At 41.2% G+C, this 27,225-nt stretch overlaps 1 gene segment (V, D, J or C); it reads left to right on the top strand.

The window, feature by feature from the left end:
• Nucleotides 1-193: 193 nt before the first annotated feature.
• Nucleotides 194-23,863, top strand: LOC116355051 (Ig kappa-b4 chain C region-like). The segment is given in 4 exon segments: nt 194-228; nt 1,090-1,220; nt 1,784-2,048; nt 23,630-23,863. Coding segments are annotated over 4 exon segments (483 nt in total).
• The last annotated feature ends 3,362 nt before the right edge of the window (nt 23,864-27,225 follow it).

Below are 27,225 nucleotides of genomic sequence, written 5' to 3'. Positions count from 1 at the left end.
CATTATGCAAATTAATGTTTCAAATCTATTTTTTCTCAGTTTCCAAGTAGGCTCAATGAATTAGAATGTATTTTATACTGATTATGCTGTCTTTAATAACATCAAACAGCAACTGTTTACTCAGATCACTAATGTATGGTACCTTTTATGTCACACCACCTTCACATTATTATTCTGATGATGATCAGATATAATGAACTGTCTGTTCACTCATGCTCGGTCTCTCATGTAAGTTCCTCTAATCAGTTAGTGAACACTTCTCTAAACTAAAGCTGGTAGGATTCCTCTGGTAGTGTTGTCTGTCCTCTGTGACTTTACCTCCACTGTTAAATGTGAGATCAACATGTTTAATAAAGGAATATACAACATGGATCACTATCACTACTGCTGCTGCTGTTGTCTTTCATATGGACAATCTGGAGGAATACTAGCAACACTGATCTAATGCTGGACTGTACCTACAGACTAGGAGAACACCTGATACACAGAGGAAGGAACAAATACTATTATCTGGATTTAAGATACAATTCAGATTTATATTACCCAGAAACAGCTAATATGAAGTGTTTGTTCTACCTGGAAGATGTTAAAGTGTATTTGTGTTGATTATGATTCTGTATAAGTGATCTTCACTGTAACAGCTGCAGCATCACAACACAGAAAGGTTTTTGTACCAGCAGTAATAGTGATTGTATCACTGTGGTGGACTTTTGGTAGCGGCACCAGACTTGATGTTGGAAGTAAGTAAACACCAAATTAACTGTTTTATTCATGTTTTTATGTCATGTTTCAATTTCTCTAAACATTTAACCTCAATATTGAGGATTTAAATACAAAAAATACACAAGGCCAGCAGTACAAGGCCTTCACAGACTATGGTCAAATAGAATATAAATGTTATTACATCTAATCAAATTTGACTTGCATTTTTGAAAGATGTTAGAGATTAGCCTACATCTTAGACTAGTTGTATGAATAAACACACGGCACCGAGTCTAAACTATAAAATAAACAGTAGGTCTAAAAAAAATAAACAATAAACAATGTAGAAGATTAAACAATATTTGGCAAGTATTCATACCATATTAGAGTTAGATATTTGAACCACAGTCTAAAGAAATTCAGCTTCCCCAATAGTCAGAAGGTTTTTGTACCAGCAGTAATAGGGATTGTATCACTGTGGTACACTTTTGGTAGCGGAACCAGACTTGATGTTGGAAGTAAGTAACAAGCTCTCTTCATATTTCTTTCTGATGACATTTTTTTTTTACTTGCTTAATATATTACGATTTTATAAAACTTTATTTGAAATACATTGCATTTTTCTATTGCTTTACACTGAGCCTTCTTTCAAATAATATTTTATTCAATCAAAATGTTACATAGTAGTTTTTTTGTATCTGATTTGTTTGAGAGCAGACTTTATAACTCTTAAAGTGTTGGTTATTACGGTTATTGTTGCGTTGTAAAAGAGTCTTATGTTTGTATACAACCTCTGGATTATCTTAATATACTGTAGATGTTCTTAGTATTCTGATCAGAAACAATCCTAAAATATCTGACATAATAGTAACGCTGAAGTTAACCACTTACACTTGACTCATATTGTTCATAATTCTGTTTGTATATCTATCATATTGTCTTTTGTGTTTTCTTCAAACCTTTACCAATCTAACTACATTATATTTAGAAGGCATTTCCAAATCAATGTATTTGTATGTCTATTGCTTTTATAAATCTTTTAGACATAGTAGTTGCAGTTGATGTGTTCTGTTTGTTCCAGGTAACAGTGCCCCCACCCTCAGCATCCTGCCCCCCTCTAGTGAGGAGCTGTCCAGTACAACAACAGCCACACTGATGTGTCTGGCCAACAAGGGCTTCCCCTCAGACTGGACCATGAGCTGGAAAGTGGACGGGACCAACAAGAACCAGGAGACCAGTTCTAGGGTCCCGGAGAAGGATGGCCTGTACAGCTGGAGCAGCACCCTGACTCTCACTGTCCAGGAGTGGACCAAGGCAGGAGAGGTGACCTGTGAAGCCCAGCAGAAATCCCAGAATCCCAGAGAGGTCTAGATACTACAATGTTAACAGATTAACAGGAGAGGTCTAGATACTACAATGTTAACAGGTTAACAGGAGAGGTCTAGATACTACAATGTTAACAGATTAACAGGAGAGGTCTAGATACTACAATGTTAACAGATTAACAGGAGAGGTCTAGATACTACAATGCTAACAGGTTAACAGGAGAGGTCTAGATACTACAATGTTAACAGATTAACAGGAGAGGTCTAGATACTACAATGTTAACAGATTAACAGGAGAGGTCTAGATACTACAATGTTAACAGATTAACAGGAGAGGTCTAGATACTACAATGTTAACAGATTAACAGGAGAGGTCTAGATACTACAATGTTAACAGATTAACAGGAGAGGTCTAGATACTACAATGTTAACAGATTAACAGGAGAGGTCTAGATACTACAATGTTAACAGATTAACAGGAGAGGTCTAGATACTACAATGTTAACAGATTAACAGGAGAGGTCTAGATACTACAATGTTAACAGATTAACAGGAGAGGTCTAGATACTACAATGTTAACAGATTAACAGGAGAGGTCTAGATACTACAATGTTAACAGATTAACAGGAGAGGTCTAGATACTACAATGTTAACAGATTAACAGGAGAGGTCTAGATACTACAATGTTAACAGATTAACAGGAGAGGTCTAGATACTACAATGTTAACAGATTAACAGGAGAGGTCTAGATACAACAATGTTAACAGATTAACAGGAGAGGTCTAGATACTACAATGTTAACAGATTAACAGGAGAGGTCTAGATACTACAATGTTATCAGATTAACAGGAGAGGTCTAGATACTACAATGTTAACAGATTAACAGGAGAGGTCTAGATACTACAATGTTAACAGATTAACAGGAGAGGTCTAGATACTACAATGTTAACAGATTAACAGGAGAGGTCTAGAGACTACAATGTTAACAGATTAACAGGAGAGGTCTAGAGACTACAATGTTAACAGATTAACAGGAGAGGTCTAGATACTACAATGTTAACAGATTAACAGGAGAGGTCTAGATACTACAATGTTAACAGATTAACAGGAGAGGTCTAGATACTACAATGTTAACAGATTAACAGGAGAGGTCTAGATACTACAATGTTAACAGATTAACAGGAGAGGTCTAGATACTACAATGTTAACAGATTAACAGGAGAGGTCTAGATACAACAATGTTAACAGATTAACAGGAGAGGTCTAGATACTACAATGTTAACAGATTAACAGGAGAGGTCTAGATACTACAATGTTATCAGATTAACAGGAGAGGTCTAGATACTACAATGTTAACCGATTAACAGGAGAGGTCTAGATACTACAATGTTAACAGATTAACAGGAGAGGTCTAGATACTACAATGTTAACAGATTAACAGGAGAGGTCTAGAGACTACAATGTTAACAGATTAACAGGAGAGGTCTAGAGACTACAATGTTAACAGATTAACAGGAGAGGTCTAGATACTACAATGTTAACAGATTAACAGGAGAGGTCTAGATACTACAATGTTAACAGATTAACAGGAGAGGTCTAGATACTACAATGTTAACAGATTAACAGGAGAGGTCTAGAGACTACAATGTTAACAGATTAACAGGAGAGGTCTAGAGACTACAATGTTAACAGATTAACAGGAGAGGTCTAGATACTACAATGTTAACAGATTAACAGGAGAGGTCACGCCACATGTAGTAGATGGAACTCCTTATTAATCTTTCTTGGAGCAGTTTTTAACATGCTTGATATATAGACTTAGTCTAATGCATTTGAACATTTGATCGATATGTCTGGCTCTCACCAATATGATCATTCATGTATTTTGCTTAAATGCAATACATTTGTCCACTTAATATTAAAAGTATCACATCTTCAAGATAGAGTCTTCTCTACCTACAACCCCCTGGGAACAGAGTGAACATCTGGTGACACTGCTGCTCTATTCTGGGACAAGCAGAACCACCCAGCCCTGTCTATGTAAATCTCAGTTTCACTCCCACAGCTACCAGTCTAGAAGTTGAACAGTTTCACTACCTGAAATACCCTGTACTGGGTCAGATGTGAGGGAGTGGATTGGTTTTAACCTCTATGGTGAAATCAGGGAGAGGGACATAAATGATATGGCACCATGGAAATAATTACAGATAAAATGGGTATTATACTTCATGTAGATAGTGTATGTAGTGCAGAGGAGGCTGGTGGGAGGAGCAATAGGAGCATGGCATAATTGTAATGGCTGGAATGGAATAAATTCAACACAACATGCATTCCATTTCAGCCATTATGATGAGCCTGTCCGTCCAATAGCTCCTCCCATCTATAGAGTACATGTGTCTGATGTTTGAGCCCAGCATGATTTCTCATTAATAGATGTAATAGTCAGTAACCTGCTCATCAAAATAGTTAATATAATGTTAGAAGATCACATCCATTTAAATCAGACATTTGGTTGAGGTTCATTTGAGGACTTGCTTTGGGGGGCTGAAGTGATTGTAACTATGAAGTAATGTTGAGGTCATAACACCTTTTGTTTAACTTCTGTAGATATTACTTTGCATATGGACAGGAATTGTGTTTAAAAACATACAATCATTTATATATAAAACTCTGACAGTAGTAATCTCCTGCATCTTCAGCCTGGACTCCACTGATGGTCAGAGTGAAGTCACTCCCAGATCCATTGCCACTGAATCTAGATGGAATCCCAGACTGAAGTGTTGTAGCATAGTAAATAAGGAGTTTAGGAGCTCCTCCAGGTTTCTGTTGGTACCAGGCTAGATAGTTATTAGAATTCACATTACTGCTGGTTTTACAGTTCAGAGAGACTGGCTGTCTTGGAGGAACAGCTTTCACTGCAAGAGTCTGAGTCACAACGTACTGTCCTCTGGATTCTGAAAAATAAAATAAAACATTTATATGTACATATAGTCATGAGTAGTTCTGAATAGAAATATTAACATTAATATACAATGGAGTAGATTTAATACATTTTCAACAATATATTGAGAAAATTTCATTTGATTTTTTTAACCTTGAAAACAGAAACAAGTGTCCATATGAAGATGGTGATAAAAGTCATGGTTGTTGTGGGTTCTGTTGTCATGAAGGACAGCTCTCAGGAGCAGATGCATTATGCAAATGTTTCAAATCTATTTCAGTTTCCAAGTCGGCTCCCTTCATTATAATATATTTTGTCCTGCACGAGCTTGCTTTATAATAATAGTAATTAGGTGGGTGCTTATATTTGTCCTTATATTTGTCATTTAAAGTACAGATACCACCCCAAAAACGACTTAAGTAGTAGTTTAAAGGGTTTTTACTTACAGTGCATTCGAAAAGTATTCAGACCCCTTGACTTTTTCCACATTTTGTTACATTTCAAACTCATTCTAAAATATACTTATTGTTTTTTTCCCTCATCAATCTGCGAACAATATCCCATAATGACAAAGCAAAAACAGTTTTTGTAATTTTTGCAAATACAAAATACAGACCCTTTACTCAGTACTTTGTTGAAGCACCTTCAGCATCAAGCCTTCTAGAGTATTTATTTATTTTTATTTTTTATTTTTTATTTAACTTGGCAATTCAGATAAGAACAAATTCTTATTTTCAATAATGGCCTAAGAACAGTGGTTTAACTGCCTTGTTCAGGGGGAATTTTATTTTGCAACCTTTCGGTTACAAGTCCAACACTCTAACCACTAGGCTACCTTCCGCGCCACAATGACGCTAAAAGCTTGGCACACCTGTATTTGTGAAGTTTCTCCCATTCTTCTCTGCTGATCCTCTCAAGCTCTGTCAGGTTGGATGGGGAGCATTGCTGCAGAACTATTTTCAGGTCTCTCCAGAGATGTTCGATTGGAATCAAGTCCGTACTCTGGCTGGCCACTCAAGGACATTCAGAGACTTGTCCCGAAGCCACTCCTGTGTTGTCTTGTCTGTGTGCTTAGGGTCGTTGTCCTGTTGGAAGGGGCAACTTCACCCCAGTCTGAGGTTCTGAGCACTTTGGAGCAGGATTTCATCAAGGATCTCTCTGTACTTTGCTCTGTTCATCTTTCCCTCAATCCTGATTAATCTCCCAATCCCTGCCGCTGAAAAACATCCCCTCAGCATGATGCTGCCATGCTTCACCACAGGGATGGTGACAGCTTTCCTCCAGACGTGACGGTTGGCATTCAGGCCAAAGAGTTCAATCTTGGTTTCATCAGACCAGAGAATCTTGTTTCTCATGGTCTGAGAGTCTTTAGGTGCATTTTGGCAAACTCCAAGTGAGCTGTCATATGCCTTTTACTGAGGAGTGGCTTCCGTCTGGCTACTCTATCATAAAGGTCTGATTGGTGGAGTGCTGCAGAGATGTCCTTCTGAAAGGTTCCCCCATCTCGGCAGAGGAACTCCGGAGCTCTGTCAGAGTGACCATCGGGTTCTTGGTCACCTCCCTGACCAAGGCCTTTCTCCCCCGATGCTCAGTTTCACCAGGTGGCCAGCTTTAAGAAGAGTCTTGGTGGTTCCAAACTTCTTCTATTTATGAATGATGGAGCCCACTGTGTTCTTGGGGACCTTCAATGCTGCAGAAATGTTTTGGTACGCTTCCCCAGATGTGTGCCTCGACACAATCCTGTGTTGGAGCTCTACGGACAATTCCTTCAACCTCGTGGATTGGTTTTTACTCGGAAATGCACTGTCAACTGTGAGACCTTATACAGACAGGAATGTGCCTTTCCAAATCATGTCCAATCAATTGAATTTATGACAGGTAGACTCCAATCAAGTTGCAGAAACATCTCACGGATGATCAAGGGAAACAGAATGCACCTGAGCTCAATTTCGAGTCTCAAAGAAAAGGGTCTGACTACTTATGTTGACACACGTAACTTTATCCACCGAACTACACAATCCAATGCCCCATGCCCTCCTGCATACTTATCACATCTTGAAATCTCCCTCCTACACACTGCTGCAACATGACCATGAACATTGCACCTGAAACAGAGCAGTGGATTCTGCACAAAAGTTCTAACAGGATAACTAATACATCATAACATTACTTTGTCAGACTCAAATCAAAAGGACTGACAATGACTCCTCTGTTTCACCACTCTCCTCCCCGGGTCTGCGTTGCACCAAACGACGCGCGTCAAAAACACCAGATATCACCATTCAATCGCTATATCCACACATAATGCCACCCCAGAATTCACCCCATTCAACTATGCCCTGTTCCTAAGAGCAAAGCAAGAAACAGATCTTGATCCAAGTTGGGTGACACGGAGCGCCCTCTCCCGCTGATCCAGGTTACCTTCACTGATTCAGCTCCAGTGGTTCCTCCTTTAAAAGTTGCATCATACTGCGGCAGCACGCTAGGTGTATTGTGTGCTGCTGCAGCATTTTGTGGCACGTCATTTAATTGTCAGACATTTTTTCTGTTACTGCAAGTTATTGCTAGTTTGACCACCAGAGGGCATCTTTGAGAAGCATTTGATAGTATTCAGTATTGGCATTACCAGAGAATTTAAAACCTTTTCTGTAAAAACATAGTTAATGGATTGATTTGACAAAATTTGGCTTAATTAATTAGATTTAATATTATGATGTTTCTATTCAGAGAAAAAAGAAAAAAAAGAAACCCTCAGGGTATCCGTTAGGATGGAATAGAAAATATGGCGCTGTACAACGTGACGGTCAGGAGTAGGCTAGAGGTGTCACGCCCTGGTCTTAGTATTTTGTGTTTTCTATATTTATTTGGTCAGGCCAGGGTGTGACATGGGTTTATTTTGTGTTGTGTTTATGTATGGGGGTTTTTCGTAGGTTTTGGGATTGTGGCTTAGTGGGGTGTTCTAGCAAAGTCTATGGTTGCCTGAGGCGGTTCTCAATCAGAGGCAGGTGATTCTCGTTGTCTCTGATTGGGAACCATATTTAGGCAGCCATATTCTTTGAGTGTTTCGTGGGTGATTGTTCCTGTCTCAGTGTTTTGTATTCGCCAGATAGGCTATATAGGTTTTCACGTTCCATTTGTTGTTTTGTATTGTTCGTGTTCATCTTCATTAAAGATGTATCGTATTAACCATGCTGCATTTTGGTCCGACTCTCTTTCGACGGAGGAAAACCGTAACAGAATCACCCACCACAACAGGACCAAGCAGCGTGGTGACAGGCAGCGGCAGCAGGAGAGACACAGTTTTGAATATACGACTTGGGAGGAAATAGACAGGTGGGCGGTCGACCCAGAGAGAGTGCCGGAGCCCGCCTGGGATTCGCTGGAGCAGTGCGAAGAGGGTTATAGAAGAATGGAGTCGAAGAGACAAGCACGGCGGCGCAGAAGGAAGCCCGAGAGTCAGCCCCAAAAATGTATTGGGGGGGAGGCTCAGGGAGAGTATGGCAGAGTCAGGGTTCAGACCTGAGCCAACTCCCCCTGTTTATCGTGAGGAGCAGCGATCACAGGACTTCTGGACTTGGGAGGAGATATTGGACGGAAAAGGACCCTGGGCACAGCCTGGAGAATATCGCCGCCCCAAAGAAGAACTGGAGGCGGTGAAAGTGGAGAGGCGCTGGTATGAAGAGGCAGCACGGCGACGCGGATGGAAGCCCGAGAGTCAGCCTCAAAAAGTATTGAAGGATTCTAAATTGTTTGCCTTTAATTAGACAATATTTCTGTATATCAGTGATATTTATTCCCATTTATTATGGATCCATAACTAAATCAACATCTGCATTTTGAAAGAGTATTTTTAATTATTATTTTATTTACAAAATGTGAATACATACTGTAGTAAACATGGGAAAGTGCCTGTACTAAAGAACGTGGGGCACGCGGGAGACTGGTGTTATTTCACAGTTGTGATGTCTTCACGATTATTCTACAATGTAGAAAAAAGTACAAATAAAGAATAATCCTGGAATGCGTAGGTGTGTCCAAACTTTTGACTGGTACTTGCTTAATTAATTTGATTAATATTGTTTTTTCTATTCCAAGAAAAATGAAAAACCCTCAGGGTTTTTATTAGGATGGAATGGAAAATATGGCGCTGTACAACGTGGCAGTCGACAGTACAGTACTGGGCTATTTAGCTAAAGAATCCCTGTGTCGTGCTGACAGGAGACCAGGGTTCAAATCCCCGACAGGGAGGAAGGAGTAGGCTTGTCTCGGAGACAGAGCAGTGCAAAACTGTGCTAAAAGTTGTAGTTGTAGGCTTTTGCTTCTAACTTCCATATGCTCTTTAAATAAATAAGACCTACACCATTTTTAACAGTATATCTAAAAATAGATATAGTTTTCATGTTCTCGTAAGACTGTCTCAGATTGATTACATCTTCAATCATTAGATGGTTCTATAATCAAATTAGTCCCTGCATACAAATACCTTTTGTAATTTAGATTGACAATGATTTAACGTTTGAAAACATATGAATGAGCTTGATATGAAGCTAAGATTTAAAGTGGGCTTTTCCTTTTACAGAAACAGATCTTGACACATTTTAGAGTGGCCTTGAATTGTCCCCAGCACAAGGTGCACCTGTGTAATGATCATGCTGTTTAATCAGTTTATTGATATGCCACACCTGTCAGGTGGACGGATAATCTTGGCAAAGAGAAATGCTCACTAACAGGGATGTAAACTAATTTTATTTGTTAAGAAGTAAGCTTTTTGTGTATATGGAATATTTCTGGGATCTTTTATTTCAGCTCATGAAACATGGGACCAACACTTTACATGTAGCATTTATATTTTTGTTTGGTGTATAACGAACAACTGGGCCGCCTCCATAGATACAGAACAAAAAGACGGGCTAGGCCCCTTTTTTCTCCACTTCCTGTCTGAATGACATGCCCAAAGTAAACTGCCTGTAGCTCAGGCTCTGAAACCAGGATATGCATATAATTGGTACCATTGGAAAGAAAATACTTTGAAGTTTGTAGAAATGTTAACATAATGTAGGAGAATATAACACAATAGATATGGTAGGAAAAAAGCCAAAGAAAAACCAATCAGATTATTAATGTTGAAAAAGACCATTGTTTTAGAAAGGCAAGAGAAAGGTCATATTGAAAATTAACTCCCTGGATGCAATTCCTATGGCTTCCACAGGGTGTCAGCAGTCTATGTTCAAGTTTTCAGGCTATTAACTTCAAAATCGAATAAGAAATATCAGTTTTAGCAGAAGGACACAGTCTTGGAAATTCATGAAGACATTATGCAACAGCTAAAATCGGTTTCCTATTGAACATACTTCTTTCCGTAAGAAATATTATAGGTTGATTACAATTCAGTGTATTTGAGGAGTAATAAGAAATGTATTTTGACTTGTTGAAATAAAGTTTATTGGTAGATTTTCGGATTCCTTTCTCTGCATGTTGAATGAGTGGATTACTTAAATCAATGGTGCCAACTAAACTGACTTTTTGGGATATAAAGAAGGATTTTATCTAAAAAAACGACACTACATGTTATAGTTGGGACCCTTTGGATGACAAATCAGAGGAAGATTTTCAATAAGTAAGTGAGTATTTAATCGTCATTTGGGAATCTATGAAACCTGTGCCGGGGGAAAAATATTTTATGTGGGGCGCCGTCCTCAATCATTCGCATGGCATGTTTTTATTGTAATAGCTACTGTAAATTGGACAGTGCAGTTAGATTAATAACCTCTTCGGGCTAGGGGGCAGTGTTCGGAAGTTCGGAGAGTCTGGCGTGCCCAATGCAAACTGCCTGTTACTCAGGCCCAGAAGATTTGGATAGAAAATACTCTAGAAAATATATAGAAAATATAATTTCTAAAACTGTTAAAATAATGTCTGTGAGTATAACATAACTGATATGGCAGGCGAAAATCAGAGCAAAATCCATCCAGAAAATGTGATTTTTTTGATGTGATTGTTTTTCCATTGACTTGCAATTGGCTGTATAGTGATTTTGATCCCTGATTGCAGTTCCTATGGCTTCCACTAGTTGTCAACAGTCTTTATACATGGTTCCAGGCTTGTTTTTTGAAAAACGACTAAGAATAAGAAGTTTTGGAAAGTGTCTATTGAAACTGGAACTACTGTTTTGCGAGCGTGACTGTGTGCGCGCTCTTCGTTATTTTTCTTTTCTATTAAATAGACTGTTCTCCGGTTTAAATATTATTGTTTATTTAGATATTTGACAACCTGAGGATTAGAAACATTGGTTGACTTGTTTTGATGAACTTCACCAGTACTTTTATGATTTATTTGTCTGCATGTTTGAATGCCTTTGAACAGGTGGATTACTGAACAAAACGTGCCAAGCAAACAGAGTTTTTGGGATATAAAGAGGGACTTTATAGAACAAAATGACCGTTTATTGTGTAGCTGGGACCCTTTGATTGCCAACAGAGGAAGATCCTCAAAGGTAAGTGATTTATTTTATCGCTATTTTTGAGTTTTGTGACACCTGTGATGGTTATGAAATTATGCTAATGCAGGAAGTATGCGGTCCTCAGACAATCAAATTCTATGCTTTCGCCATTAAGCTTATTTTAAATCGGACAATGCGGTTTGATTACCAAGATTCTAAGCTAAAGAACGGTGTATAACACTTGTATTTTCATGAATGTTTAATATTACGACTTTTGTATTTTGAATTTGGTGCTCTGCAGTTTCACCGGATGTTGTCAAGGTGGAGCGCTAGCGCCCCACTGATCCGTAAGAAGTTTTTAACTTCTTATGGCTGGGGGCAGTATTGAGTAGCTTGGATGAATAAGTTGCCCAAAGTAAACGGCCTGCTCCTCAGTCTCAGTTGCTAATATATGCATATTATTATTAGTATTGGATAGAACACACTCTAAAGTTTCTAAAACTGTCTGAATGATGCCTGTGAGTATAACAGAACTCCTATGGCAGGCAAAATCCTGAGGAGAAATCAAAACAGGAAGTGAGAAATCTGAGCTTTGTATGTATTCACTGCAGTCCCCAATGAAATCCCCTTGAGATATTAATGATGTCTGCTGTGTTGTGGTAGTGAATGAGAGCAGAATCAATCATGTGTCTGGCAGTCAGCCATTTTCTGATCACGCACATTTTTTCATGGTATCCACTTGCGTTCCATTACTCATGAAGACACAAAAGAATACTTCGTTGGAGTGTTGCCATCGATTCCTTGTAGAGACGCCACACTGCTGCTTTTGTCACATGGGATGGCAGCAGCTTTCCACTAAAGTGTTTGTGTCCTGGGTGGTGTCCTGGTAACACTATTGCATTATCCTCTGCGTAGTTGTTGAGGAAGTTCACCACTCGCTGCAAGTCCTCATGCTTCAGGTGTAACCTGTGCTTGCTTGGGCCAGCTCTCATTTTGATGGGAGGCATTAAACCATTCTCCTTGTATGACTTGTGGAGGACAGTCAGGCATGTTCTACTGATGCTGAAGTTCGAGATACAAATATTTAAGCATTATTATACAATAGATGCAAAATGGCATTCTGAGATATCATTACACACAGTTCATACACGTAATGCTAGCTAGCTAGCCAGCCATCTAACGTCAGCTGGCTAGCTAACAGCAAGCTTTAACTTGCAATACAAACTGATTGTCATAGCTAGCTAAAGTTAACCAAATAGGCTATAACTAGCCATGCGAAATGGCATTCTGAGAAAACATCACTAACGTTACACACACTTCATACACGTAAATTAATCTACAATGTCTTCAATTAACATGTTTTTTTACCTAAATCAGGGATTTCCTCATCGTCTGATTCCTTTTCAGAGTCAGAGAGAGTCAGCATGGCACGAATATCCTCCAGGAAGTAGTCCATCACAACATTTTACCACTGGCCTTTTCGATAGCTCCTGTTAAATTCAGGGCAGCAATGTTATTGAGAGCAGTAGCAACATATTTGTAGTTCTCTATGGCTAATGTTATATCTTTTGGAAAAAAAACTGCAGTCAAAAGGATTATCTACGCATAACAAGCAGCTCATTTTATAGACACAAGATGCTACACCGCAGATCAATCTGAAACTCATCTCTCGGCATGTCCAGCCAACTCATTATTCTTCTTCAAAGGGAATCTTTCTGGATCCACAGGCTCAAGACACTGCATCCTTCGACTTGAAAGTTGAAGAGACTTGAAAGAGTTCGACTTGAAATTGTTTTTATAGTTTCAATATGTCCATTTAAAAAAAAATGCTAATTGAATATTGTATGTGTATTACTGTAAATATTGAACACATTCTCTGTGTATGATCATATATTTTGATACATTAAATGATAATATTGTGAAACTATGTTATACATTTTTACCTTTTTCAGGAAGTGATGTCACTGAGTACTGCCACTATATAGGACCTTCCACCTCCACCTGGGATATGGATACCTAAGGATCGAAACTTTGTTGTAAATAAATATCAGCTGGGAGCAGGAGCAGCAGTGTGCAGAGTTTTCTTTTCTGTTTTCATGAGTTTGCCAACCATTCCAGCACCTGCGGAAAGTAGCTGGATGTGCGTATGTTCTTCAGCTTTTGAACATGAACTCTCTACCATACAGCACTCCTTTTTGAGACTCTCTTTTCACAAGTCTAGCTGTCTTTTGACGTTATGGCTGAAATAGCAGACTCTCAAATGGCAGGCCAAGTAGGTCATTTGAGTTCTCAGAGGATGATTATTCCCGGATCATAATGAAGTACTCGCTTTTTGATGAAACTGGCCCAACAACAGACTGCAATGCAGACTTAGTTATCACGTCTCTCAAGAATCTACGGATCCTTGAGACAAAACAATATTATCATGCAGTCACCATAAGTGATTATCTAAGGAATAAAATCATTCCACGAGGATTACAGATACAGAAAGCACCTGCTCTTAGTTCGAACAATCCCTCTTTTTGTGACCGATGGTGCAAGATTCTTAATAAATACTCTCTTTTGATTTAATGGCGCTTACCATACAATAAGGGACAGAACAATTGAGAGCAACCAGAGATCAAGTGACAGTTAAATGTTGATCTAAAAACCAAGATCACTGATAAGGACAAAAGAGAGAACATTCTGACCAATGTGGAAAACATTTGTGATAAACTTGCTGAGGAGAAGACAAACAAGCGGAAAAAGTTTGAGCGTGATACAATGCACTACAAGGCGCGAAGGTATATTTTTGGAGGGATGACCGGAGACAGACAATTGGCACTCCCCCACAAGCAAGCTGGAAGGGTTAACGCCAGCCCAGCAATAATCCTAGAGGGCCACTACTGTGGCGATCAACCAACTCCCTTACATCTGACTCCAGTGACTGATGTGGTGTACTCCTCAATGTCATCGGAAGAAACCCGGAACATATTCCAGTCTGCGCTAGCCAAAAGTTCACTGGTGCTTCCTCCTTAAGTTTTTGCTTGTAAACCAAATGGAGGGCAGGGGAGAGCTTTGTACGCGTCTCTGTGTTTGGAGAAAAGGTGGTCCAGAGTGTTTTTTCCCTTTGGTTGCACATTTATCATGCTGGTAGAAATGAGATAAAATGGATTTAAGTATCCCTGCATTAAAATCCCTGGCCACTAGGGGCACCGCCTCTGGATGAGCGTTTTCCTGTTTGCTTATGGCCGTATACAGCTCATTGAGTGTGGTCTTAGTGCCAGCATTGGTTTGTGGTGGTATATAGACAGCTACGGAAAATACAGATGAAAATTCTCTTGGTAAATAATGTGGTCTACAGCTTATTCTGAGACACTCTACCTCAGGCGAGCAAAACCTTGAGACTTCCTTAGAGTTCGTGCACCAGCTGTTGTTTGCAAATATACATAGACCGCCACCCCTTGTACCACCAGAGACCACTGTTCTATCCTGCCTAAAAAAGCTTAAACACTCTCTCCATGCAGACACTTTGATAGTTTTTTTGTTGTGTGTCTTGGTGGTTTTTGGTTGTTTGCCTTAGCACCTTTCAAAACCCTACATTATCACATTCATGCATGCAAAACACTCACTTACACTACTGATTACTGATTACACACACCATTGTATATTTTCCTTAGTTGCTTTAGTTAATAAATATATATTTTGTTACTTCTTATCTCCACGTTGTCTCCCTTTTGTTACGGGCTTTGAGCCGGTTCGTGACAAGTGGGGGCTCGTCCGGGATATTTGAACTATTGGTTTGGGAGACCGTGGAGGTACGTGTTTGGTTTGCATATTGTGTTTGAGTTTGATAGGCCCAGTATTGGTTGCCTTTGTTGTTTGGTTTGTGTGCTGCGTTGGAGAGGGATAATGGTTAGTTTCCAGGCCCTGCCTAGTGTTAGAATTGCGTCAATTCGAATCCGGTATCAGGATAAATATGACAATGAGTCACCGATTGTATACTATGTATTTTTTATTAGCTAAGCAATAAGTGGTAAATGCAATTTTTGATATATACGGGCTCTCTGTCCCACCTCGCAGGGCAAAACAGAGAACTGACAGGATGTATGTAAACAGTATTCTTTATACTGTGATAGACATAGTTCCAACCCGTCTTGTTGGCCTATCACAGTAGAGGCTGTGGTTTAAACTTTAAGTTCAGCCTATTGCAGGCTCTCAGGCGGGTCCCTGCCTCTTGGCGCTTCTGTTGATAGATGTAACTGTTGCTGTGAAGAACATCCATGCGCTCATGCTCGATACCGTTATCTCGCACCTGGCTCCTGTTATCTTACAAAAGGCCGCTTGTTCTCGCAACACCCCGCTCTGAATGTGCCCCCCGAAACTCATTGTCTTCTGTATTTTTCCATCATGAGAAAGGCCCATGGCCTTGAAACTGTTAACAATGTTTCAAGTCAGCTATGTTGCATAACACATACATACATCCACACAAGCCAACAGCAGATAATATTCAATCACATATATGGTAACGGGCTATAGTGCATAACACAGAAACCTCATACTAGCCTGGAAACTCTTGTTCTACTTTCTGTTGGGAAGTCAGTCTGAGGTGAGTAATCGGCTGTGTACCTCGGTGGGAGATTTGGGTAGGGTAGTGGAACTTGCTACCCGGAGCTATAGCCTTTTACCCTGATAGGCTTAGCGACATGTTTCATTTTTTGGAATATGTTGGGCATGGTTAATGTTTGTTATTTTTGTGTGGTGTCTGTGGACTGACCAGTTGTCTCGGGGGCACATCCGTGGCTTGGTGGAATTTGCCAGCATGCTGGGGAGTTTTTCCTTGCCAGCAGGCTACAGTGCGTAAATTCCCACCGCAAATCCGCACGAAGACTAGGGTTGAGTTATTGTAGGTTTTGGGGAAGCTCCATATCTCATCTCTCTTCTGTGGTGCTCAGGGTGATTGTCACTTCTCTGGTTGTGCTCAGCAGAGGGGAAGAGCGAGAATTTCTTTGTGTGACTATGGCGTCTTATGTAGATGCGTTCATTCGCTTTCCATCGGAGGAATTGTTAGATTTAGGTACTAAAGAACAGCTGTTGGTCGCTGAACACTACAAGGTTGAGATTAGTGATAAACGTCTAAAGAATTCTATTAGGGTGACACTGAAGGCCAATCTGATGGAGAGTGGTATTCTTGAAGTTACCACTGGGCCAGCCTCTGCTGAGGATTTGTCGTCTCCCCATAACGTTACAATGGCCATTCCATCGGTTAGTCCTAGTAGTCTTCTTTTTTAACAGCAGAAAGAACTGCTTCTGTTACAGCTGGAGCATGATCGTGAGAAGAGAGAGCATGATCGTGTAAAGTATGAAAAGGAATTGGCATTTAAACAAGATATGGAGCGTGCTAAAATCAAGTTGCAACAAGAACGTATAGAGTTGGTTAGGGAAGGAAAGATCTCAGGGGAGAGTTTGTTTTGGGTGACCCAGATTTACCTAGGGGTAGTTCCTCTTTTGTTCGTGCCCCAGAGACATTTGATATTGTTGGGAACTTACGGTTATTGCCTCAGTTTAATGAAAGGGACCCCGAGACATTCTTTTCGTTGTTTGAGCGGGTTGCTGACGCTAGGAGTTGGCCTGATTCTGACCGCACTTTAATGTTGCAGTGTGTGCTGACTGGTAAAGCGCAGGAAGCATATTCAGCTCTTAGTGTACACGAACGACAGTGCCAGTTATGATAAAGTTAAAACAGCTGTGTTACAGATTTATGAATTGGTCCCTGAGGCTTACCGCCAACGATTTAGAACTTTAAAAAGGGATGATAAGCAGACTCATGTTGAGTTTGCGCGACAATTATCTTTACAGTTTAATCGCTGGTGTTCCGCCTCTCTAGTTGTGACTTTCCAAGGGCTGTGTGATCTGATTATGTTAGAGCAATTTAAGGACACAATTCCTGATCTTATTGCCACATACATTAACAAACAGAAAGTAAAGAATGTCGCTGAGGCTGCGGTTTTGGCGGAGGAGTATGTGTTGACTCACAAAAGTGTCTTTGCAGAGCCCCGTACTCGGAAAGAGTGGGGGCGTTCGGATAGATTTGGGCTTCGCTCACCGAGATACTTTGGTTCAAGGCAGAGTTCTATTCAACTAGGGTTGAGCCTGACTCCCATGGTAAAGCTGACTTTGGGCAGGAGTGTCACTACTGTCAAGGTTCAGGTCATTGGAAAAACGAATGTCCACTTCTCAGGTCAAAGGTTGCTTACGCTAAATCTAAGCCTACCGCGTTAGCTGCACCTGTTCCACATCAGTTCACTCATGACTCATTTCCTCAGGCCCAGGAGAATGGGAAAATCCATATTGATCCAGACTATTTACCTTTCATTAGGAAGGTTTTGTGTCTATGTTGGGAAGTAAAGACCTAGTGCCAGTGGAGATCCTGAGAGACACAGGTGCCTCTGAATCATTTGTGTTGGAGTCTGTGTTACCCTTTTCTGCTGAGACTGATTCGGGGAATAGTGTTCTAATTAGGGGAATAGGTTTGAACACTGTCAGTTCCATTGCAGGAACTGATGTTGGATTGTGGGCTGGTGAAGGGTGAAGTTGTTGTGGGGGTGTGTCCTTCGTTGCCTATCCTCCAGGACACCTACACCACCCGATGCTACAGGAAGGCCATAAAGATCATCAAGGACATCAACCACCCGAGCCACTGCCTGTTCACCCCGCTGTCATCCAGAAGGCGAGGTCAGTACAGGTGCATCAAAGCTGGGACCGAGAGACTGAAAAACAGCTTCTATCTCAAGGCCATCAGACTGTTAAAGAGCCACCACTAACATTGAGTGGCTACTGCCAACACACTGTCAATGACACTGACTCTACTCCAGCCACTTTAATAATGGGAATTGATGTAAATATATCACTAGCCACTTTAAACAATGCTACCTTATATAATGTTACTTACCCTACATTATTCATCTCATATGCATACGTAGATACTGTACTCTATATCATCGACTGCATCCTTATGTAATACATGTATCACTAGCCACTTTAACTATGCCACTTGGTTTACATACTCATCTCATATGTATATACTGTACTCGATATCATCTACTGTATCTTGCCTATGCTGCTCTGTACCATCACTCATTCATATATCCTTATGTACATATTCTTTATCCCCTTACACTGTGTATAAGACAGTAGTTTTTGGAATTGTTAGTTAGATTACTTGTTCGTTATTACTGCATTGTCGGAACTAGAAGCACAAGCATTTCGCTACACTCGCATTAACATCTGCTAACCATGTGTATGTGACAAATAAAATTTGATTTGATTTATTGAGGGTATCGACGTTATCCTTGGGAATAACTTGGCTGGTGAGCGTGTATGGCCTGTCGTGTTTCCATCTCTGGTGATTTCCACTAAGCCATCATTTGTTGGGATTCCTGATGAGTGTACAGAGTTTCCCGGAGGTGTTCTCTGCGTGTGCAGTGACACGTTCTATGAGCCGTGGCGAACTGGTCACTGCACCGACTAATGATAATAATACAAAGAAGTATGTCAATGTTTTCCCTGTTATCCCGTCATCTGTAACCTGCTCAGATCTAATCAATGTGCAACGGGAAGACCCCACGTTGGAAGAGTTGCGTGACCAAATTGTGCCTGTAGAACAGTTGGGAGATGTCGCCCATGGCTATTTTCTCCAAGAGGATGTCCTGATGAGAAAGTGGGTGTCTCATGATAGTTGTTTTCTGGGGGAGGCAATTAGTCAGGTTGTTGTACCACTTAAGCTTCGTGAGTTGGTGTTGGAAACTTCTCACAGCGACGTTGCTGGACATATGGGGGTGAGGAAAACCTACAATCGCATATTAAGACATTTCTTTTGGCCTAGATTAAAGAGGGATGTTTCTGATTTTATCAAAACTTGTCACACTTGTCAATTAACTGGTAAGCCTAATCAAGCTATTAAACCGGTACCATTGTTTCCTATTCCTGTACTCAGCCAACCTTTTGAGTATCTGATTATTGACTGTGTGGGTCCTCTGCCTCGTTCTAAAAATGGTAGCAGTTACCTGTTCACTGTGATGTGTCAGACCACTAGGTTTCCAGCTGCCTATCCTCTCCGATCTATCACGACTAAATCTGTGTTAAAAGCTTTGACTCAGTTTCTCTCATTGTTTGGAATCCCTAAGGTCATTCAGAGTGCTCAAGGATCTAATTTCACCTCTAATCTGTTTAGTCAGGTTCTTCAACAGCTCCATATTAAACACAATTTGTCTAACGCCTATCACGCGCAAAGTCAAGGAGCACTGGAACGTTTCCATCAAACACTTAAGTCTTTGTTGAGAGCTTATTGTACTGAGATGGATAAGGATTGGGAGCAGGGGTTGCCTTGGTTACTGTTAGCCGCTAGGGAGGTTTCACAGGAGAGCACGGGTTTCAGTCCAAATGACCTTGTGTTTGGACATAGGGTGCGTGGACTTTTATCTGTTCTCCAGGATGACTGGAAGTCTCCCGAGCCTCCTCATTCCCTGTTATCTTATGTGTGTGATTTCCGGCGACGGCTGTATGCCGCTGGTGAAATGGCTAAAGAGAAGTTATCATCTTCACAGGAGAGGATGAAGGGCATATTTGATCGCCGAACTGAGCCTCGTCACTTTAGTCCGGGTGACCAGGTTCTTGCTCTGCTGCCAATTGTTGGTTCTCCTTTTCAAGCCAAGTTTCAAGGTCCATATACAGTGGTGCGCCAGTACACTGAGCAAAATTATCTAGTTGCCACTCCAGAACGGAGGAAAGCACACCAGCTGTGCCATGTAAATCTGTTAAAACCCTATTATGCACGTTCCTCTGAGACTGAAGGACGGTAAACCTGTTCTCTTGGCTGATACCGTTGTTTCCTTGGGTTCTTGTCGTGCTAGATCTGTGCATGAGGAGGAAGATGTTCCTGGTCCTGACGATTGTATATTGCAGGGTAGATTGTCTAAAATATCCAGTGTTTCTGAATTTTTCAGTCTTCTCACTCACCTACCTGTTGATGGGCGGAAAGAGATGGTTGGTCTGATTCAGAGATTTCCAGGTTTGTTTTCTGATACACCTACACGTACAAACTTAATAGAACATGATATTGACATTGGAGATGCTGACCCCATTCGTCAGCGGTTCTATAGAGTTTCTTCAGAGAAACTACGTTGTCTGGATGCTGAGGTCAAGTACATGCTGAGGAGTAAGATAGCAGAGCCTTCTTTCTCCAGTTGGGCTGCTCCCTGTATTTTGGTCAGTAAACCGGATAGAACAAACCGATTTTGTACGGTACCTTTTCCAAAAAGTTTAACGATTATCAGTTGAACTATTCGGTTATTGAAAAGGAAGCGCTAGCACTCATTTGGGTGCTACAACACTTCGAAGTGTATGTCGGGTCGGGGGTAGCTCCTATTGTGGTCTACACCGACCATAACCCCCTCACTTTTTTGAGGTCAATGATGTGTCCAAACCAGAGGATAATGCGATGGTGTTTATTTTTACAATCATTCCATTTCGATGTGCGGCACATCCGGGGGACTGAAAACGTGATTGCTGATGCGCTCTCTCGTGCGCCCTGTTCCTAAATGTTTACGTGACTGCCCATTGTTTTGTATTGTCATGTTCTCTCTGTCCTGTCTGCTCCCTCCTGGTCTTGTTTTCTTCTTTCCTCTTAAATGTTGCTTCCTGTGTGAAGGTTGCTGAGGTCTGTGGAGGAGGTTGGCTGGGCAAATTGTAAGTGTGAACACGTAACCCCTCATCCATTTGTGGCGCAGACGCTGTGTCAATTTGGAACTCAGAGGGTGGTATTTTGTTCCGGGGTCCTTGTTGGTCCCCGGTTTTATGGGGGGGAATGTGACGACCCTCCCACTCTGTCTGCCGTATTCTCTCTTTGTTGTTTCCTTATTAGGATGCTGGTGGGCGGAGTTGGGAGGGTCGTCAGCTACATGGGAAACACCTGGGCCCGGTGTCTCCCAGGATAAATACACCACTTCCCCATTCATGGAGGAGACTCTCTCCATGCAGACACTTTGATAGTTTTTGTTGTGTGTCTTGGTGGTTTTTGGTTGTTTGCCTTAGCACCTTTCAAAACCCTGCATTATCACATTCATGCATGCAAAACACTCACTTACACTACTGATTACTGATTACACATACCATTGTATATTTTCCTTAGTTGCTTTAGTTAATAAATATATATTTTGTTACTCCTTATCTCCACGTTGTCTCCCTTTTGTTACGGGCTTTGAGCCGGTTCGTGACAAAATCTAATTTATCAACCCATGGTCTGGATTTGGAGTCACACTCAAAATTAAAGTGGAAAACCACACAACAGGCTGATCCAACTCTAATGTAATGTCCTTAAAACAAGTCAAAATGAGGCTCAGTAGTGTGTGTGTGGCCTCCATGTGCCTGTATGACCTCCCTCCAATGCCTGGGCATGCTACTGATGAGGTGGCGGATGGTCTCCTGAGGGATCTCCTCCCAGACCTGGACTAAAGCATCCGCCAACTCCTGGAAAGTCTGTGGTGCAACGTGGCGTTGGTGGATGGAGCGAGACATGATGTCCCAGATGTGCTCAATTGGATTCAGGTCTGGGGAACGGGCGGGCCAGTCCATGCATCAATGCCTTCCTCTTGCAGGAACTGCTGACACACTCCAGCCACATGAGGTCTAGCATTGTCTTGCATTAGGAGGAACCCAGGGTCAACCGCACCAGCATATGGTCTCACAAGGGGTCTGAGGATCTCATCTCAGTACCTAATGGCAGTCAGGCTACCTCTGGCGAGCACATGGAGGGCTGTGCGGCCCCCCAAAGAAATGCCACCCCACACCATGACTGACCCACCGCCAAACCGGTCATGCTGGAGGATGTTGCAGGCAGCAGAACGTTCTCCACGGCATCTCCAGACTGTCACGTCTGTCACATGTGTGAACCTGCTTTCATCTGTGAAGAGCACAGGGCGCCAGTGGCGAATTTGCCAATCTTGGTGTTCTCTGGCAAATGCCAAACGTCCTGCACGGTGTTGGGCTGTAAGCACAACCCCCACCTGTGGACGTCGGGCCCTCATACCACCCTCATGGAGTCTGTTTCTGACCGTTTGAGCAGACACATGCACATTTGTGGCCTGCTGGAGATCATTTTGCAGGGCTCTGGCAGTGCTCCTCCTGCTCCTCCTTGCACAAAGGTGGAGGTAGCGGTCCTGCTCCTGGGTTGTTGCCCTCCTACGGCCTCCTCCACATCTCATGATGTACTGGCCTGTCTCCTGGTAGCGCCTCCATGCTCTGGACACTACGCTGACAGACACAGCAAACCTTCTTGCCACAGCTCGCATTGATGTGTCATCCTGGATGAGCTGCACTACCTGAGCCACTTGTGTGGGTTGTAGACTCCGTCTCATGCTACCACTAGAGTGAAAGCACCGCCAGCATTCAAAAGTGACCAAAACATCAGCCAGGAAGCATAGGAACTGAGAAGTGGTCTGTGCTTATCACCTGCAGAACCACTCCTTTATTGGGGGTGTCTTGCTATTTCCATTTGCACAACAGCATGTGACATTTATTGTCAATCAGTGTTGCTTCCTAAGTGGACAGTTGGATTTCACAGAAGTGTGATTGACTTGGAGTTACATTGTGTTGTTTAAGTGTTCCCTTAATTTTTTTGAGCAGTGTATATCATTTAGTCTGTTGCTTAGTGTTCATGGTAATCAGGGTGGCAGGTAGCCTAGCGGTTAAGAGCGTTGGGCCAGTAACAGAAAGGTTTCTGGTTTGAATCTCAGAGTAGACTGTGAAATAGTCGTTCGTTGTGCCCTTGAGCAAGGCACTTAACCCTAATTGCTCCGGGGTTGCCGTCAATAATGGCTGATCCCTGGCTGTGAGTGGCATATGGAATAAACCCATTTCCAATTCACATGTGTATAATACACACTTCTACATGTGTGAAATATGACACATTTAAGCAACCACCTAATTATTTAATATGGTATGGGAACATGCTGTATTGATATCTATGGATCACCTCCCAGTGATCATTGGTCATGTGTCGCCCCTGCAGGCAGATTAGTGTTAGTGCAGTGAACTGTGTAGACTGAGGAGGGGCTCCACTGTGCAGGACTGTTACACTGTTCCTGACTGAGTTCAGCTCCACCCTCCTTTCCTGTGTCTCTGATCAGACACACTGGGACTTTGTGGACAATAATTACAGTACATGAAACCTAGCATCTCTTCTAAATCCCAGACTCCAGTCACCAAGACCCTGAGGAGGGCTGACTGTTCTTCATAGGACCCCTCAGTCACACACCCCTGTGGAGAGAGGCTGCTGGTTCCTCTGCTTTGACTCTGTTCTGAGATCAGATGTTCTGTCTTATTGATCTCTGACATGTAGACTAACAGAGGGCTTTGGTTGAGTTCATGTGTTAATCCTCTCTGTATCAGTGTTAGATGTGATGTGTTCTGTTTTATTACTATTAGATACTGTAGGAATGTTTGCTTTGATGCTTTAATGAATAGATGAAAATAACGATTTATCTTAGGAACCAATTTTTTGTTGTCTCTTTCAATAATTAGACTTTAGTCTTAAATGTGAATGATGTAGAATTGTATTCATAAAGCCGGTTTCACAGTTTGTATGAAAACTATCCGACCTAAACCTTATTGATTAGATGCTTAGTTGTTATCTACCAGTAGTTCATACTAACACAAAATACTACTATTTTCACAGATTAACAGGAAAGGTTTAGCCATATGTATTAGGTACTATTTATTCATATTTCTTGGAAGTTTTTGACCTGCTTGATTTATAGACTTGTAAAGACAGCAATCTATTGAACATTTGATAGATATCTTCGATTATCACCAATGTGATCACACCTGCATTAAGCTACATTTATTTTAAATATTAGAAGTATCACATCTTCAAGATAGTCATAAAGTCTCCTCTTGTCACGTTCTGACCTTACTTCCTTTGTTTTGTCTTTTGTTTTAGTTGGTCAGGGAGTGAGTTGGGTGGGTTGTCTATGTTACAGTTTGTCTATGATTTTCTATTTCTGTGTTCGGCCTAGTATGGTTCTCAATCAGAGGAAGCTGTCAATCGTTGTCCCTGATTGAGAATCATACTTAGGTAGCCTGTTTTCATGGGAAAATCAAAAAGAAATCAGCCAAGTCTGGTTCATTCTTGAGAGCAATTTCCAAACGCCTGAAGGTACCACGTTCATCTGTACAAACAATAGTACGCAAGTACAAATACCATGGGACCACGCAGCCTTCATACCTACTCAGGAAGGAGACGCGTTCTGTCTCTTAGAGATGAGGTGCAAAAAGTGGAAATCAATCCCAGAACAACAGCAAAGGACCTTGTGAAGATGCTGGAGGAAACAGGTACAAAGGTCCACAGTAAAACGAGTCCTATATCGACATAACCTGAAAGGCCGCTCAGCAAGGAAGAACACACTACTCCTAAACAGCCATAAATAAAGCCAGACTACAGTTTGCAACTGCAGATGGGGACAAAGATTGTACTTTTTGGAGAAATGTCCTCTGGTTTGATGAAACAAAAATAGAACTGTTTGGCCATAATGGCCATCATTATGTTTGGAGGAAAGAGAGGGATGCGTGCAAGCCAAAGAACACCTTCCCAACCGTGAAGCACGGGGGTGGCAGCATCATGTTGTGGAGGTGCTTTGCTGCAGGAGGGACTGGTGCACTTCACAAAATAGATGGCATCATGAGGAAGGGAAATTATGTGGATATATTGAAGCAACATCTCAAGACATCAGTCAAGTTAAAGCTTGGTCGCAAATGGGTCTTCCAAATGGACAATGACCCCAAGCATACTTCCAAAGTTGTGGCAAAAATGGCTTAATGACAACAAAGTCAAGGTATTGGAGTGGCCATCGCAAAGCCCTGACCTCAATCCTATAGAACATTTGTGGGCAGAACTGAAAAAGCATGTGAGCAAGGCGGCCTACAAACCTGACTCGGTTACACCAGCTCTGTCAGGAAGAATAGCCCAAAATTCACCCAACTTATTATGGGAAGCTTGTGGAAGGCTACCCTAAACTTTTGACACAAGTTAAACAGTTTAAAGGCAATGCTACCAAATACTGATTGAGTGTAGGTAAACTTCTGACCCACTGGGAGTGTGATGAAAGAAATAAAAGCTGAAATAAATCAAATCAAATCATACTCTCTACTATTATTCTGACATTTCACATGCTTAAAATATAGTGGTGATCCTAACTGACATATGACAGGGATTTTTACTAGAATTAAATAATTAAATGTCAGGGATTGTGAAAACTTCCGACTTCAACTGTAGATAGTGTGGTCTAGATATTGTATGATTATAGTATATGCAGATAGTGTGGTGTAGATGGTGTAGATAGTGTCGTGTCTTTGGCTATGCCGGATTAAGTGATATGACATGCTATTCAATAAAATAATTTATCCGTAATTAATTTCACATGATTGAGCTAATCATGTAAATGTAATTAACTAGAGAGTCGGGCACCAATATTTATAGAGCTGTTATCTTCCGAATAAGCTCTTAAAGACCTAGTAATATTTTACATCCATAACAGTCAACAGTAATCCTCATCTTACTTCAGTCTCATCTGAAAGTTGTAAATTCTTGGTTATCTGCAAGAACCCTGGCTAACAATTTGAATCAGCAATACAAAATTGGGTTTAATTATGTATTTACTAAATACCTAACTAATCACACAGAATTCACATACACACAATTAATCATAACTTGATTATAAATTACGTCATAAAGGAAAACGTCCCTAGCGGGCAGTACAGATATGACAGCTTGTTACACAAAGGAAAAGGGGCTGGGTTGAGTGAAAGAGCGGGAGACTGAGGAACAAAGGGAAAAAGCTGTGCTATCGTAAATAAAGTATCTTATGCACTCTAAATTACTGCCCATTTGGAAAAGGAAAATGGAATAAATATTTACTCTGAGCTGCGCTTCAGTAGGTTGGTGGTAGATGGAAGGCGGTGTTGCCAAACCGAGTCCTCTGTCCTTTGAAGAATGTCTCTGGTTGTCAATTGCATACTTTGTAGTAACATCGTTGTGTGATAGACGGGATACTCTGTCTGTTCCTTCCTAACCTGCGTTTGCAGCTGCGGTCGCTAACTCAACAGCTAGGAGGTATCAATTCTGTTGTGAATAAGAGTTCAAATTCATACCATTCGCAACCAAAGCTCATGCTGATGATGGCTTCGTTCTGTAGTTATTATCTGAACCTTTCTGACATAGGACCGTCGCCCTCATATCCTCGGAACAGGAAGTTATGTTGTCGTCAAGGGCTTATATAGGAAGGGAGAGGAGGGTGTGTTTGAAAATCTCTATGTTAACCAAGGGTTTTTTAAATGTAACCCCAGTAGGTTAGAGAGAGGAAAAAGGGGGGAAGAGGTTTTTATGACTGTCATAAACCTATCCCCCAGGCCAACGTCATGACAATAGATAGTGTGGTGTAGATATTGTATGTAGATAGTGTGGTGTAGATAGTGCAGTCTAGATAGCATAGTGTAGATCAGTGGTTCCCAAACTTTTATAGACCCGTACCCCTTCAATCATTCAATCCCCAGCTGTGTACCCCCTCTAGCTCCAGGGTCAGTGCAAAATTTTTTTGTGTTTTTTTCCATCATTGTAAGTCTGCCACACACACATTATACAATACATTTATTAAACATAAGAATGAGTGAGTTTTTGTCACAACCCGGCTCGTGGGAAGTGACAAAGAGCTCTTATAGGACCAGGGCACAAATAATAATATAATAATAATCAATAATTTTGCTCTTTATTTAAACATCTTACATGT

Source organism: Oncorhynchus kisutch, linkage group LG19, assembly GCF_002021735.2.
Source record: "Oncorhynchus kisutch isolate 150728-3 linkage group LG19, Okis_V2, whole genome shotgun sequence".
NCBI lineage: Eukaryota > Metazoa > Chordata > Actinopteri > Salmoniformes > Salmonidae > Oncorhynchus > Oncorhynchus kisutch.
Note: the sequence above shows the minus strand (reverse complement) of the source record. Positions and strands in the feature narration are given on the sequence as shown.